At 39.6% G+C, this 17,241-nt stretch overlaps 1 protein-coding gene across 1 annotated transcript in view; it reads right to left on the bottom strand.

The window, feature by feature from the left end:
• LOC135476550 (uncharacterized) overlaps nucleotides 1–15,672 on the bottom strand; it is a 31,183-nt gene extending 15,511 nt beyond the window's left edge. Inside the window, 15 exon segments of the mRNA XM_064756609.1 lie at nucleotides 244–402; nucleotides 696–796; nucleotides 1,424–1,490; nucleotides 2,372–2,479; nucleotides 2,765–2,910; nucleotides 3,718–3,823; nucleotides 4,414–4,563; nucleotides 4,834–4,907; nucleotides 5,232–5,367; nucleotides 5,414–5,482; nucleotides 6,047–6,203; nucleotides 7,803–7,963; nucleotides 8,437–8,609; nucleotides 11,199–11,254; nucleotides 15,458–15,672. Of these exon segments, the coding sequence (XP_064612679.1) occupies nucleotides 244–402; nucleotides 696–796; nucleotides 1,424–1,490; nucleotides 2,372–2,479; nucleotides 2,765–2,910; nucleotides 3,718–3,823; nucleotides 4,414–4,563; nucleotides 4,834–4,907; nucleotides 5,232–5,367; nucleotides 5,414–5,482; nucleotides 6,047–6,203; nucleotides 7,803–7,963; nucleotides 8,437–8,609; nucleotides 11,199–11,254; nucleotides 15,458–15,531 (1,737 nt within the window). The 5' untranslated portion in view covers nucleotides 15,532–15,672.
• Between the last annotated feature and the right edge of the window lie 1,569 nt (nucleotides 15,673–17,241).

Here is a 17,241-nt window from a genome sequence, read left to right as displayed (position 1 = left end):
GCTGTATTATTGCTGGCAAATAGCTGTAAATATTAATCTCTGGGATTTGAATATGAGTCAAGATGTATGTAGATCAGCACTAAATTAAAATCTATCTTGTACTCAAAAATGTAAATCGCGAATAACGATAACACATCCAGTAAAATAAAATATTTTGTAACTTTACATTCATTTAGTTAAGGCTTATTTCTACAAGTATAATGTAGAAACCTAGAACAATTACCACTGAAAATGGCAACAAACCTGTAATGGAGCCAACATTTTTGGAATAGGCTTTTTGAGTGGGAACTCGTCATCTTTGGTTGGAAAGTCTTGTTCACCTGAAGACACCGGTCGGAGCAGCTGTTCCGCTCCGCTGGACAGAGGGGTGCTGACGGCGTCTTTATTCACACCCAGGATGAACTGAAATAATCACAGAAATAATTGGAGAAGATGTGGCAGATAAATCACAGTGACATCCCCATTGTACCGTTACATTGACGCTTTACGGTATGGTGGGCAAATAAATGCACGCATTAAGAGCATCAAGACCTTGAATGCCCTATACCGAAAACCAGGTGGCATTTGCCAGTATTATGCATGGACAGTTCTGTTACTCACCAGTTTTACTGTAAAAACATCGTTCGAAATGTGTTCGAAAATTCCAGTGACAGTCAGCTACATGCCCAGGTATAGTATAGCTTAAAGCTGGTTACCTTGTAAAATAGATTGACAGCGAGATCTCGTCTGTAGTCTGGACTCGCAAGAACTGGATCGGGCGTTGGTTTTAGCTCAGTTTGTAACAGTACCAGAGCCTCTGTTAATACAGATCATGAAAAGCATTGATAGTACATAGCTCATATAATGATACTTGTCTTGAATAGAGTTGAATAAAGAACTCACAAATGTCAGACTCGACGCTTAAATTACCAAAGTTTTAGTAAGAGGTTTTCATTGTTTGACTTGAACCACAGCTGCGTGGTTTGTCGTTATGGCTTGAACTGTGATATGCACATTTCGCTAATCATCATATAGGCCTACATGGCAGAGTAAAACGTCTACAAGAATGCAGACACTTCAGTCTTCCTCGGAATTTTAATACTATCGAGTAATTTTATGCCATACTACGTTTTGTTAAAAAATATGATAGAGCCCAATGCATTCGGGACATGCATTGTTCACATTTTACTACTTTAAAGGCTTTACTTTAAAGGCTTTAAAATTATTGTCAGGATTCGATGGCTAAAAACCAATCTTATTGATCTATGTCTAAGCATATTTACACGGCTTTACTGTCTGTGTAACCTTGATATTAGACATGGCCATGCCTAATAATGATAAACGAAAATGTTTGTCATGACGTCAGAAATAATTCAGGCATGAGCAGTTATTGCTTCCAAAAGAACAATGATTAAAATTTCCATACATTTCACACCTTACTTACGTTTAATAACATCCGGTTTCTGTAAAAATTTCCCTGTTAGGAAGTTTTCTGTCTTCACAGCGTGGTTCTGTCGAAGAAATGTGTGAAAAACAGACAACCGTGTACAAGGTTACATCATCATTAAGGTCAATATGTCCTCGCAACAAATGAACGTTTGACATTACATAACTTTAGCCTGGAAAATGCTTTGCAATCATACTGTTGACAAAATTAAAAACAAGACATTTATAACCAACGCAAGAACTGACCACTTAGGACTGTAGCGGTGTCATTTCACTTTCATCATTTGGCAATCAACACAAAATACGACCATTTACGAATGCTGCGTTGCCATGATCACATTAACAATTAGGCAATCAACACACCTACGAATGTAACGCTACCGTGCTTATTTTCAAAAAAACACGAAAACAACCACATGCGAAAGTAGCACTTTCACCATTTGGTAATCAACACAAATTGTGACCACTTACCAATTGTGCTCACTTACGAATGTAGCACTTTCACCATTTGGTAATCAACACAAATTGTGATCACTTACGAATGTAGCACTTTCACCATTTGGTATTCAACATCAGCTGTGATCACTTGCGAATGTAGCACTTTCACCATTTGGTAATCAATACAATTGTGATCACTTACGATTGTAGTATTGGGTAATCAACACAATTGTGACCACTTACGAATGTAGCATTGGGTAATCAACACAATTGTGACCACTTACGAATGCAGCATTGGGTAATCAACACAATTGTGATCACTTACGAATGTAGCACTTTCACCATTTGGTAATCAACATCAATTGTGATCACTTGCGAATGTAGCACTTTCACCATTTGGTAATCAATACAATTGTGATCACTTACGATTGTAGTATTGGGTAATCAACACAATTGTGACCACTTACGAATGTAGCATTGGGTAATCAACACAATTGTGACCACTTACGAATGTAGCATTGATTCCGCCAAACACAATGGAGGGTTTCCCCAGAACTTGTTTGTTTGGCCCACCCAGCTTGAAGCGAAATCCAGCATTAACGTAAGCGTGTGCATTCTGTAAGCCAGTAAAGACGGTTAAATAAAAACAATGTAACACAATGCTCTTAAAAGCTTTTGTGAGCCAAATATGTTTTTTTCCCTTTTTGAAAGAAAAGTTTACATCTATAAACACAACGCTCACTGTATAGAAATTTGTACTGAAATCCAAATAAACATTTTACTTCATCCGTTTGATCCTAGTCTCTATTACTATTTATTTCTTTGTTTGTGCAATATTACAATATTGCAAGACGAAGTCTGTAGCGGTGACTTTCTACAGTACGATGTTAAATGTTTTCACCTGAGAACGAGGCATGACTTTGAAGGAGCGGAAGTGGTCCTTGTCGTCCTGTTTGAAGAGTTTGAGGGCCAGCACCACCTTCCCGGTCATGTTCATCGTCATCACGTCCACCATCGGGTAGGCGCGCCGGGAGTCCGTCAGGGCGTCTGCAGAGGTGCACAATAAATGTATGAGATTACCGTGTGTATCCTCTGTGTATCCATTACAAGCCATGTATTAAACATATTTCCAATATGTCGGAATGTGTCCGAATTTGACTGAAGACTGACCTCGAAATTCAAAGCACATAACCGTAACGTTTTAACTGTTTTGAAACTCTCACCTTACGTAGCAATCATTTTGTGAGCATCCGAAAATCTACAAGACATCAATGCTGCTTTTAAGCCAGGGCTAGGCTACTGTGGCCAATTTCGAAAATCCATTTCTGACTTGTCTGACTTTCAAGTCAAAATTTGAAATACGACCCTAAAGCTTATTTTCGGCTTTAGAATTTTTTGTTCATCTCATCAATGTTATCTTAAGACAAAGGTGTCCAAATTTCAACTTCTAGTACGAAAAACTAATCATCGTATAGTTTTTAAATTTTCAGTCGGAAAAGGTTTTATGGAATCGGCCACTGGTCTCAAAATATTTGCTTACAGACCAAGAGTGAGTGAGTGAGTGAGTGAGTGAGTGCTTGGGGTTTAACGTCGTCCTCAACAATTTTTCAGTCACATGACGACGAATACAGAACAACAAGACAAATGAATGTATTAATGCAGTTGAACGTCAAATCTTCTAATTCATTGGCGAGAAGACTCTTCAGAAAAACATTATTTTTCAGGTAGACAGTAATACTGGGGATGTTTTCCCATTATGTAATCAGCGTTAAATCAAATATGAATACATCTTTATGGCAAATGCAGTAAACTTTAAACTTTATTGAGAAATATTAATATTATGTTTTTCCTTACCAAGAATCTCCACATGAGCTCCAGCCGACTCCATCATGACGAACAGATCAGACGGGAAGTCATTATGAGCTTGCTTGATCATCATGTTTCCCGCCCAGCTTCCGGCCTGTCAGGGCAACAACAACAACAAAACAATTTGAGACAAATCTGAAGGCCAAGAAGAGAGTTTTTACCGTTCACTATCTACTAATAAAGCTCACAAAATAAAACTGTTGTTAAGTTTGATATCCTTAAACATATAATTTAATGCTCACTTGGTTTAGCTGCTTGCAACATTGCATGACCACACTTAAGATAAACATTACCTAACCAACGTATTTTACGTTATTTTAATTTACACTTTAATCTCGTGGTAATGACATAAGCTAAAATTAGATAAAGAACATGCCAATAATTCTCTCTCTTTATCTCATGCGGGTTATGAACTAGTAAGGAATTTATTAAAATCTTATGGGATTAATAAGACATTTATATAATCTAACATGGGTTGCCAACGACGAAGGAATTTTTAATACGGTGTAAAACATCAATCCAACAAACAAATGAAGGAATTTATGAAATCTAATATGTGGCAAGGACTAATTTAAGGAATTTACAAAATGTAATATCAATCCAGAATTAATAACGAATTTATGCGGTTTGGATAAACTGAATCGCCCGGATAGTTCAAAACCAGCGTTTGATTAAGATACTTACATTTCTCATTGGCATGTTGCCAATTTTCATGATGTGCTGTTGTAGCGCGCTGAAATATGTGTATCCTTCATGCTGACTGGACAGTTCTCCAAGAGTGCGTTCCAAAGAAGAGAGGCTGTGATTGGCTCCAATAGTGACGCAGTCTGATACCTTCGGGAAATAATAAAGAAAGACATTTTCGGCACTTGTTCAAAATGATCGGAATATGATGGACAACTTGTGCCTTATATTCTCTTTACTAGTGATGATCTGAATTCCCCTTCGCTGGTATAATTATTAATGCAGTATTTCACCTATAACTTTGTCATGTCAAGTTTCAACAAAATACTGCGAATTTGTTGTAAGGCTTCGGCTAAGATAATTTCGGATCAACTCCGCATAAAACTTACTGAGTAGACTGAAAAGTAGAACGGCGCATACCTCTCGTTTATACAGTTCGTCAATGCCATGAAGATCGATGTAGACTCTAAATGGTCTATCCGGCTTGTAAACACCTGCAAAAATAATTTCCAATAAAAGAAACCTGTTAAACTCCATTTTCTTTCAGGAACAGCTCTGGGTTTACACTCCACATTATTGTCTTTTATATATCTATCTATCTATCTATCTATCTATCTATTTATCCATCCATCTATCTATCATTCTACACACACACACACACACACACACGTATATATGGATTTGTTTTTGTCATTCTGTCGCGTAGTTTTCGTGTTATACGTGGATAAAAAATATTTAACCACAGAAATGCATTCCGTTGCTCAATGAAAGTCACAAAAAATTCCTTATTACCACCAAAAGAATCAGAATTTTCTTACCTATGCTCGTGTTGCCAAAGAACATTCTGAGACGGTCCCTCTGGTGTTTCTTCAGCAGGACTGACAAGGCTTCCAGGTTTTCTGGGCGGTACCATTTGACGTTGCCACTGGTGATGGCCAATGAATGTTATCTGGTCTGGCACCTGACACGTTAGCTGCGCCGATCCGTTTGCGTGTGATGCTCCATTGGCGACAGATGCCCCATTTGCACACGCTTTTCCACTTCGGGGACAGACAAATTTATTTAGGTCCTGATTTGAAAAGAAAGTTTAGGCAATATGTGCAATTTTTGGGCAGAAAGTTGAGTCCAGAAGAAATACTTATTTTCAATGGGGCTATTAAACTGTAACGATATTTCTTAATCCTAACCTTCATTGATACTCTGATTACTGCGATTTAAATCTCAGTTATAGCTAAGCAAGGAAAGATAATATCAGATTTATTTATTTGCTTATCTGATTGTCATTCAACGCCATACTCAAAACGTTTTACTTATACGGCGGTGAGCGTTACTGGGTCGAGGGAATTGCAGAACCCAGTGTAAACTGCGGACTCTTTTGCAAGGTACTCACGATTTTTGCACACCATATTGGCAAAGTATGTATTTATTTATTTGACTGGTGTTTCGCTGATACGACACTGATGCGGCAACATTATGGAGGAAACCGGGCAGGGCATGGGGGAAACCCACAGCCGTCCGCAGGTTGCCGGACGGGCCGAATGTACCATTCCCTCCCTCCACTCACTGTTATACACTCATATATTACGCAATGTATCGATCAGAAACAACATTTTTTCACACAAAGACAACGTACCTCAATGTCAATCGTCTTGGCTTTGTCACTGTCATTGTCTGTGGCGAAGGATTTCATGGCGTCCAGGATAGGCCTGTATCCGGTACAGCGGCAAATATTGCCATCAAACGCCGCCTCTACTTCCTCTTGGGTCGGGGTCGGCTTGTCATGGAGGAATCTGAAGTAAAGAGAAATCACACCTCAGTCGACTTAGCAAAATCCATAGAGACCTCGGTCTCTACAGTACTGCCCTCAGAAAAAATCTACTCTTCCAAATGACATTCACAACAGGAGAGTTGTCCCGATAAAAGTGTCATTTGCTACATATCTTTATAAAGCTGAGGGGAGTCTGATATTAAATGTTCAATTAACTTTAAATAACTTTTAAATAAAGTGGATCTGGATCTATCTTGCCAGATAACGATCAGCAATGTTATATATTTTTCGGATTTCCGTGCTTTTGTAGCTTAAATCTATCACGTACTCATGACCATGCCTGGGGTACAGTAACCACAGTGACTGTCTCTACACTTAGCCATACATGCTCATGACCATGCCTGGGTACAGTAACCACACTCACTGTCATTACACTTACCCGTACATCCTCATAACCATGCCCTGGGTACAGTAACTGACTATGTCTAAACTTACTCGTACATACTTATGACCATGCCTGGGGTACAGTAACCACACTCACTGTCACTACACTTACCCGTACATCCTCAATACCATGCCTGGGGTACAATAACCACACTGAATGCTACTACACTTTCCCGTACATACTCATCACTATGCCTGGGGTACAGTAACCACACTGACTGTCTTTACACTTACTCGTACATACTCATGACCATGTCCGGGGTATAGTAACCACACTGACTGTCACTATACTTACCCGTACATCCTCAATACCATGCCTGGGGTACAATAACCACACTGAATGCCACTACACTTACCCGTACATACTCATCACTATGCCTGGGGTACAGTAACCACACTGACTATCTCTACACTTACCCGTACATATTCATGACTACGTCTGGGGTATAGTAACCACACTGACTGTTAGCACACGTACCCGTACATACTCTTGATCATGTCCGAGGTACAGTAACCACACTGACTGTCTCTACACTTACCCGTACATACTCATAACCATGCCTGGGGTACAGTAACCACACTGACTGTCACTACACTTACCTTTACATACTCAAAACCATGCCCGAGGTACAGTAACCACACTGACTGTCACTACACTTAACCATACATACTCACGACCATGTCCGGGGTACAGTAACCACACTGACTGTTACTACACTTACTTGTACATACTCGTGATCATGCCCGGGGTACAGTTACCACACTGCCTGTCTCTACACTTACCCGTACATACTCATGACCATGTCTGGGGTACAGTAACCACACTGACTGTCACTACACTTACCTTTACATACTCAAGACCATGCCCGAGGTACAGTAACCACACTGACGGTCACTACACTTAACCATACATACTCACGATCATGTCCGGGGTGCAGTAACCACACTGACTGTCTCTACACTTACTTGTACATACTCGTGATCATGCCCGGGGTACAGTAACCACACTCACTGTCTCTACACTTACTCGTACATACTCATGACCATGCCTGGTGTACAGTAACCACACTGACTGTCATTACTCATGACCATGACCGAGGTACAGTTATCACACTGACTGTCTCTACACTTACCCGTACATACTCCAGACATGCCTGAGGACTGTAACTACACTTACCCGTACATACTCATGACCATTCCTGGGGTACAGTAGCCACATTGACTGCCGTTGAATGCAGCCACTCTCTCCTGGATTGGGTGAAATCCTTCTCTCTGGTTACCAATTCCCTCCACGGTCACGATTTGCCAGCCGTCTACTGAGTACAACGGGCACAAACACTGTGAGGGGAGACGAAATACAAAATGGTTTTTTACTATGACAATGGGAATTATTAATGAATAATTATCCTTATGTTATGATTTAGGTCTCAAGGGTTATGGACAGATGGTTGCGACTATCTCATGTTTACCACAAAATTATATAGGCCTATATATATATATATATATATATATATATATATATATATATATATATATATATATATATATATATATATATAGGTATAGGGACACATTTACGAAGGACTTGCCTAAAAATGGTTACACCTTTTTCATCCAAACGAGAATTTGCTTCGACACTGGATTTAAAAATAAGATGTGTTGGTCCATAGACTATACACATTTTGCCAACTTAGTTACTCAGAATAAGGCATTTGATTTATTTATTTAATTTTTCTTTTCGCCATACTCAAGAATATTTCACTTATATACGATGGCGGATCGAAGTTTTGAATAAGTTTATCTTCGCGTACTGAGTTTATGCTGAAGGTGCGGTCTGTTTGGACGGAGGGGTCGTAGACAGTGACAGTGACCACACAGGCACCACAGCCCGCCTCTCGGCACATGATCTTCGTGCCCTTGTACCCAGCCACATCCCGGATGTAGTCGTTGAGAGAGGTCGTGAACTCGTACTGGCCATTCTTCACTGAAATAGAATTACAGGCAAAAAGATTAAAGCTGTTTGTTTCACAAAGTAACAATTGTATTCGATTTAAAAAATTTCTGAGAATGATCGGTAAATGGAGTGTTACAGAGGAAGCCATACTCACCACTTTGTATGTATATATGTATGTATACTCCGGGTTTAACAATTGTTCCGTCATATGACGGAGAGGAATCATTAGGTGTGTGTATATATATTGTGTCTTCTTGTAGCAGAGTGTGTTTATGCCGTCCGAGTGATGCCGAAGACACCATACAGAACACCCGCCCAGTCACATTTTACTGACACTGGGTCAACCAGTCCTATTTCCTTGCTCTAACCTCTCAGTGCCGAGCGCCAAACCAGGCAGCAGCAAGTACCATTTTTAAAGGTTTTGGTATGATTCGACCCGGGTGTCAACGCATTGTGAAGGCTCGGAACATACAAAGGATGTTGATTCGGTTATATTTAGACTATGGATATTTTCAGGACGCAGAAAAAATACCCCCTATAAAATATTATTATTATTGTTGTTTTACTAATGAATGTATTTTACCCATTAAGGGTTCAAACCTTTTATTCTTGAGTATGTGGCGTAAAACACCAATCAAATAAATAAATAAAATTATGTAACAGTCTTGAGTCAATTTAATTTAATTTTTCCCAGCCCTGAGTTTAGTTTGTCACAGCCTTGACTCGAAAGAATTTGCTTTATCACGACTTTGAGTCGAGCAAATCTGCTTTGTCACGAGGCTATAAATAACGTGGAATGTAATCCTGAATGTGTTCGTTGTGTCAACAGTCCTGCATCTTGTTCACGTGTTATAAATGTTCTCTATGAATCGACAAATTCTCTGTGTGTACCTACACTTATAATTCTACATACAAACACTGTCAGACACTCATACTTGACCTGTACGCAGTGTATACATGTATACACGGCTGCCTGAGTCAGCATTTCTTTGTTTGACCATACAAACACGCCATTCCCAGGGCACGTGTATGTTCAGCACTGAATACGACTACGCCTAGGTCCCTATATGATATTAAGCTTATTTGAACAGACGACCTGGATTTTGAACCGTCCCATCAAGGATTATATATTCTTGTCGTTGTACTGAACTGTAAGGAGCTATAATACTAAAAAAGTCGTTTGCGTAACAACATTTTGCGTATTTTCGAGTTTAGGGCATATCTTAAAGGTTCAATAGCCTGTATACTAGGCCTTAGTGGGGATGTTTATCTGTGGAAAGAAAGTGTCAGTCCTGATATAAATTCTCATAGGTAAATAAATTAAATATGCGATACCAAGATGACTGTCTCTACACTTACCTGTAAGTGTGCATGCGCTTAAGGCCTTTCCACTTGGGGATGTGTGTAGTATATAACATAGTTAATAAGGGTAAAATAATCAAGTCCAGAGGCGCGTTCCACAAAGTGATCCTGGACCAGTGACGTCTAATATATTACAATTAACATCCCTGCATATTTTTTTAATACTTAATTGGGCCTATACTGCTTAAGCCATGTTGCTAGGGGGCGTGTAAATTTCTACTAATTAAGTATTTGTGCGAACAGTTAGCACAAAATCCTAACTGAAATAAAGTTACAAGAGGCCGTATTTCACCGGTTACGTGTAACCAACTGCTAATTACCACACTGTCGCCGCTGCTCTGGATTTAATGTCAGTACTGTAATCTTGTATATTGGTTTGAACTTGTAATACAAACTGAACTCTTCTTTACACACGTTCGCTATAAAATTCTGTGCTGTACTAGTACAACTCTAGCCAAGATTGAGCACGCAGCTGCAAATATTTTATGTTATGACGAAGATAAAATTTCTGGACTTCAGACCGAAATGGTTTTGTGTATATTTCCCATAGCTACGCATATTTATCGCTGATCACCGTCTTTTTTTTTATCGTAATCTAAAAGCTTTGCTTGTATAAGGCAATGGTCAGATTTTAGACACGCTTCAGTAATCCTTCCTTTATGCTCATGATGTCATAGCCCCTTTAGAATAGAAGTTGAGTCCGTCGCTACACATGCTTTATCATGAACTACCACAAGTTGGGTTGATTTGTTCTTTTTTTTCCTTTTTTTTTTCGTTTTCTTGATGTATGTACACCTCTGCACGCAAATCACTGGGCCTAACCTGACGCGCCAGTTTGGTTCTAGGCCAAACTCCAACTGGAGTTCAGAGGAACAGGTTAACCCTCTGTTGTATCCTTGCCTATAAGTAAAATATGCATTCATCTCTGCGTTTTAATCCAATATAGATCTGTAAAGAAGTTTCCACTCTTGAACAGGCTTGAACAGGAGAGGAAATGACAAATCTACAGAAAAATTAATTCAATTTCATAAAATTTAACCCTTCAAGAAATGCGTCTAACATATGGGTTTTTTTCACTATGGAAAAAAACTGAACCTTTTCAAAGATTTTCATTTCCGATTACCTGTAAACAACGCTATACGGTATCGCAGGAAAAAATGGCCACCGAGAACAATCAACCGAGTTGATTTTCGCAGTATAGACAGTCAGGTGTAGACGCACTAACAAGTGCGCTCTTGAAAGGCCTTTTTTTCTTACCTGTGTAGAGAGATCCATTGAGGTGGAAACTAATGGAGCTGGAGGCTTCGCTTTGACTGCAATAAAGAGGACAGGATTATTATGCATCCATTATTAACTCGCCGCATTCTATTATCCTTTTTTGGCTTACGGTTTTGAATTCAGTCCACGTATCTCTGTACTTCACATTTTTCAAAAATGTATATTGCAATCATGCACAACATCTTAAACATATTATATAATTCATGGTACAATGGCACTGATTGGTGCAAATGTGATTAGATTTCGTACTGGACGAACTCTGAAGATAAACTACGGCCGAAATTGCAGGGAAGTTTCATCCACCAGCTTAATGGTCAAAAGGCTAGAAGTCTCAAATCTCTCATCTCTACAAATCTATATAAAATCTCATATCTATATAAATAGGCTCACACTTTAAGGGAACAAATGTATGTATGTATGTAGGTAGGTAGGTAGGTAGATATGCTTGGGTTTAACGTCGTATTTAACAATTTTTCAGTCATATTACGTCATTAGGCGTGTGTAAATATATTGTGTTTTATTGTGGCAGGGCGAGTCCATGCCGCCTCTGACGTATCATACCGAAGACACCAGGCAGGACACCCCACCCAGTCGCATCAAAATGACACCCGGAAAACCAGTCCTATTTTCTTGCTGAGCGCTAAGCGAGGCAACAGTAAGTGCCATCTTTAAATCCTTGGTATGACCCGACCCAGGTTTGATCTCGTCGTCTCCTGGCTTCGAGGCGAGTGTTCTAACTATTAGTCCACCGAGGCGGTCGAGGAAGAATTAAATGAATCACAGACCAGAAAATGTGTACTCTTTTCTTCATTCATTCTATAAATAAATACACTTCGTGTTCAACGCAGTACACTTCATATATGGAGGAAATCATATAACCAGATCAGCTGAGTCATGAAACTCATCTGGTTATATCGTTGAGTTACTTGGTGAGTCGGAAGACTCATAAGAGTCTTTCATGAAGCTGATCTGGTCATAGTAAAATGTGTCTAAAACATTAATGGGTATCAAACTAAAGCCTAATGGGTATCAAACGCCATTCGTATCAACTCCGTTGATACTTCGATTCAGTGTTCATCCGACAATATACGTTCTTAATTACATGTGCATGCATTATGAATGCCAAAGTCTAGCCTAAAATCTGTGTGCATTGAATGAGAAAACCAGATGTGATATAACTTCTTACAATGCAGCCATAAATGCATGGCCACCTTACTACGAAGTGTTTCAAATATAGCTTATTCGGTTGAAAAAAAAATTTAAAAAGTGATAATTAATCGAACTATTTTCCTGGATAATGTTTTAATTGTCTTTCGTCGCACATATATATTTGTATTATAAGTAACAATTCCTATGTACATGTACATAAAACATGCATATGTTTATCCGAAGTCTATGTGAATTTAGAAACTATACATCGTCCAGTCGAGCACTAGCGTGATTAACGATGTCATACCAGATTGTGCCTACAATACAAACCCAGATTTCTGATAACTTTCAGTAAAATTTAACTTTCAGTACACATCACGTGCGCTAATAAATGGGGACTGCAATAAGAAACATCTGCGAGAAGGGAGCAGTTTGTCAGTCCGTTCAGGATATATAGACCTATATAGGAGAATCGGCTAGGAGGCTGATAAAATTATGAGACCACTTCCTTTCATACAACAGAAATGAAGGACTAACTTCCGTCGGTACTTGTGGTACTCGAAAATATAACAAGTGCTATTCCCCATTCATGTTAACGTCCCCCCCCCCCACTCCCCTCTCATCGGCTGTTGTGCGCAGGGGCTTTAGTCCTGGATCCATCCCATAGACTGTACTATAAACAGAAAGGTGTTCAGTTTCTGTCAACTACATATATATTTACATGTACAGATATAATGAAGAGAATCAAAATTGTTCGCTTAAAGCTGCACTGTGCAGCCCCGTTTTACCAGACTATTCAAATAATAATATTCTAGGAATAACCTTTAAGTGAATGAAATTAATCGTTCCCTAAGGCAGGAATGCATGCCTCGATTAATGGGGAAATTATCCGTGATTCTACCATTACCATATACTACACTCTGTTACCTTGGTTACACTAATTCCGCTATACACGTGTAAATATGTGACGGGACATTAATTGTGACAGATAGGACCTATATGAATGGAAAGCTTAAGAACTAGAGCGAGTTGTTTCATATAGTTGTTGATACTACTAACATGTAATCAGCTGCATGTGACGTTACATGTGGTGTGCCTCAAGGGTAGATTCTGGGACCAATCCTATTCCTATTATATATAAATGACATATCGAAAGTAACAGACGTCCTTGGTATCATACTCTTTGCAGACGATACTAGCACAACTTATTCCTGTGAAAATGTTGACGAGACTATCACGACTTCATCTTAAGAGCTAGGAAAGCTAAACACTTGGTTCTGTGCAAACCGCCTTTCACTAAATGTTAATAAAACAAAGTATATATTAATATCGCCCGCGAGTGGACATAGGCCTAGACCACAAATTACTGTTCCCTTGACTGTTTCTGGGACAGAGGTTAACCGAGCCTTATGTAAAGCTGCGCGTGCCAAGGATACACACTAACTTTACTTCGAAATTGAGGTCACCCTTTCGTGATCAACAGTCACTTGTGTATGTCTGCAGAGGGTGTCGTCGAGTTACCACGGAGTTTGTGGGTAACCTAGTTATATAGGAAGGTTCATCAAATCATCAGACATCACGAAAAAGTATACATTTCAACAAGTTAACCCGTTCTTGTTATAAGATATAAAGAGGATATTTTGGGCAAAAAATTTTGCGCTTGCGAGAATGATGTTTTGGGCCATTATTTGGGCTATTCGAAAATCATAGCAAGAATTCGAATGGATTGCTCTAATCGAAAATCTCTAGTATGGCCTCATCAAGCGTACAACTAAGTTAAACAGACATACAGTACAGTAAACGGAACATTATTGTTTTGGGCGGATTCCAAAAGTCAGCCTTAGGTCAAGATATAAAATATAATTTATACGCTTGTTTTAGTACAGGTGATAAAACTGGTACTCAGGTACATCGACTTACTTTAGACAAGTATATCACAACTGTACATTGTTGTTCTGAATTTCGAAATCTATCCCATTACTATACATATTATAGCTAGAGTACTGCGTGTTGTTCTTCCATGCACATTAAAGGTATAATAATCGAATCAATCATATTTATTTATTGGATTGTTATTTTACGCTGTATTCAAGAATAGTTCATTTATACGGCGGCGTCCAGCATTAGGGTGGAAGGAAACCGGGCAGAGCCCGGGGACAGGACCCAGGGGCAGGACCCGGGGGAAGAAACAATTATAACCTTTCAATATTTCAGCCTGATATAAAATTAATGTGTATAAAGTTCTTGAATACGTTAAGCATTGAAACAAAAATTAGCAGTTAGAATTATTTCACTTTGTGCTTAAGGTCGATCAATGCATCAAATATTAAAAACAGTGACACAAATACATAAACTGTTTGTTCGACTATGACAGTGCAAAAAAATCAAACTGTCTGACATGGTGACTGTACTTAATGGAGACGTCGAGAACGAGGAATGCTCTAAAGTCAACAAGGTCCTCAGCAACGAAACTGAACGGAATGTACCCAGCAACAACAGGTCACTAGAATTATGTACATACGGGAAAAAGAGGCTTAAACTTTGTGGGACGAATTAAACCAATGTGACACTGACATTTGCTTATGCATGTGACAGATGATGATGATGATGATGATAGATATGGGTCATTCTGATGACCTAAGATAAGTTAAGTGGACATGCTTACACGATCCTTTCATTGGATTTTGTTAAACCGCTATAATGAGCGATAAACATGCAGACACAGGGAATGGGCTAGCTGAAGAGGAGGAGGGGGGGGGGTCACAGTTAGTAACTGTGGCAAGTAAGGAATGAGGAGGCAATTTATTCACGTAGAGTCGTTGTATTTTACATGGTCATTGTTCTGTACAATGTTGATCTGTCCTGCAGGTTCTCCATGAGTAAGCTTTATGTCCTCATTGACTTTACACAATACAAAATACATGTATAAGCACTTACTCAATGATTAACAGGTTGCCTCCCACCATATAATACTGGTCGCCGTCCTATAAGTGAAATATTCTTGAGTATAGAGTAACCACCAATGAAAGAAATCAATAAAGGATTACCAGATTCGAGCAAAAATGGGAGGGTTGCAGAACAAAACTTACCTGTTGGCGTAACCATAGGTTACTGCCGAGGCCATGGTCCCGGTGTCCCTAGTACGGAATCTCTCCGCGTACATCGTCAGCTAGAGAAGGGAGATGAATGAATGGGACTCTCTAACTGCAAGGTGTACAGATCTCTGGTTTCTTCACTGATAGAGGTAAAGTCTACCCTGATAGTTAAAGTGGCATACGCGGCTATACATAACTCATGTGGTCACAAACATAACAGTCCCTATTGTGAACCTCGCTTTCACATTCATATCAGCAGCTTGCGATATATAAACTGTCCATCATGCCTAATCACGTGGTTGAGTGGACGCCACGCCCACTCTATTTACAAGAATGTTCTGGGAGAACCGTTTGAGTACGCGTCAATATGATCACAGTGCATTGAGACAGTCGTCTTACTGGAGCTCATGTTTATTTACCAAAGTATGATTGCTGAAAGCCACATTTGCATTCTAGGACCGCGATAAATAAACCAAAAGTGCGATTATAGATATGGATCCGGCGGACCTTGCCACAAGCACAAAACCGCCCGATACGACTACTCAAGTAAACAATGATAACCCACCCACGTCGCCCATAATGAACGACGTAGCCCATAATGAACAACGTAGCCCATAATGAACGACGTAGCCCATAATGAACCACGCAGCCCATAATGAACCACGTAGCCCATAATGAATAACACGAAAACGTCTAACTCGCCGTCCCTAAACGCTGGGTATTTCTTACCTCTGCACTTCCTGTGCAAAACTCCGTATTATTTCCTGTGTGACATTTTCTCAATCGGCTCATGTTACGCTCATATCGACCATTTCTAGTCCACGACCCAGCAAAACTTAGTTCTGAGTGCAGAAAGGAAAGTACCCAGCGTTCTGAGAAGGGCCACCTGTTCGATGTTGCATTAGAGATGTACGGCATTGTTCGACGTACAGCAGGAGAGGAAGCCAGGATAAGCTGAACTTGAACTCACAGCGACCGCATTGGTGAAAGGCTCCTGTGTCATTACGTTGCGCTAGCGGGCTAACCAACTGAGCCACGGAGACCAGTCTATAAATTACTGGTTAGTTAATATACGTTGTGTACCTTTGCTGTTTTTTAATGATTATTTTGAACCTTTCATCGTTATGTTATATCTGGTATAAATAAAAATGTATAATACAAACTTCTAGATACCTGACATAGGAGACGCTTAAATAGGTTGATTCCACAGCCTAGACCACGTGGTAATTTACACTTAAATTTCTAAAGCCTTTGAGGCGGGAACAATGAGTGTATGTTGTGAATGAGTGAACGGGGAAGGAATTGTGAATGCAGCAGTAAATGCTTAGGCAGTGGATACATCACTGGGTACAGGATCCTTTACCTTCTGAACTTACTATCCACCATGAGTGATCAGCGGCGTATAAGGGTATATATAAGTGTTGCGAGAGGTTAATATGTAAACGTTCTCCGTAGTAAGCTGACTCAGAGTTACGCCCCTTGTAGGCCTAATACGGCAAAATTTGCGCCACTTGACCAAACATGGTGTTCGCCTCAGCTAGGTGCACCATTGGCTTTTCACGCATTATCACGCGAGATCTGTAATATTGGAGAATAGACTGTAAAGAAGAATTTGCGAGTCACGTAGTCTGTCTGGCCGAGAAAAGCCCATAGTGCGCTTGAATCCAGTCCATAAACCCTAAATGTATGCCTCATAGCAGCCTCCTACATATACATAAACAAAGGTATGCGACATAATGTCTCCGAAATTCAAGAAATAAAGCCTTCAAGCTCCATCT

The sequence above is a fragment of the Liolophura sinensis genome, chromosome 1, assembly GCF_032854445.1.
Source record: "Liolophura sinensis isolate JHLJ2023 chromosome 1, CUHK_Ljap_v2, whole genome shotgun sequence".
In the NCBI taxonomy this organism is placed as follows: Eukaryota; Metazoa; Mollusca; class Polyplacophora; order Chitonida; family Chitonidae; genus Liolophura; species Liolophura sinensis.
The sequence above is the reverse complement of the archived record's forward strand: the minus strand, read 5'-3'. Positions and strand labels throughout refer to the sequence as shown.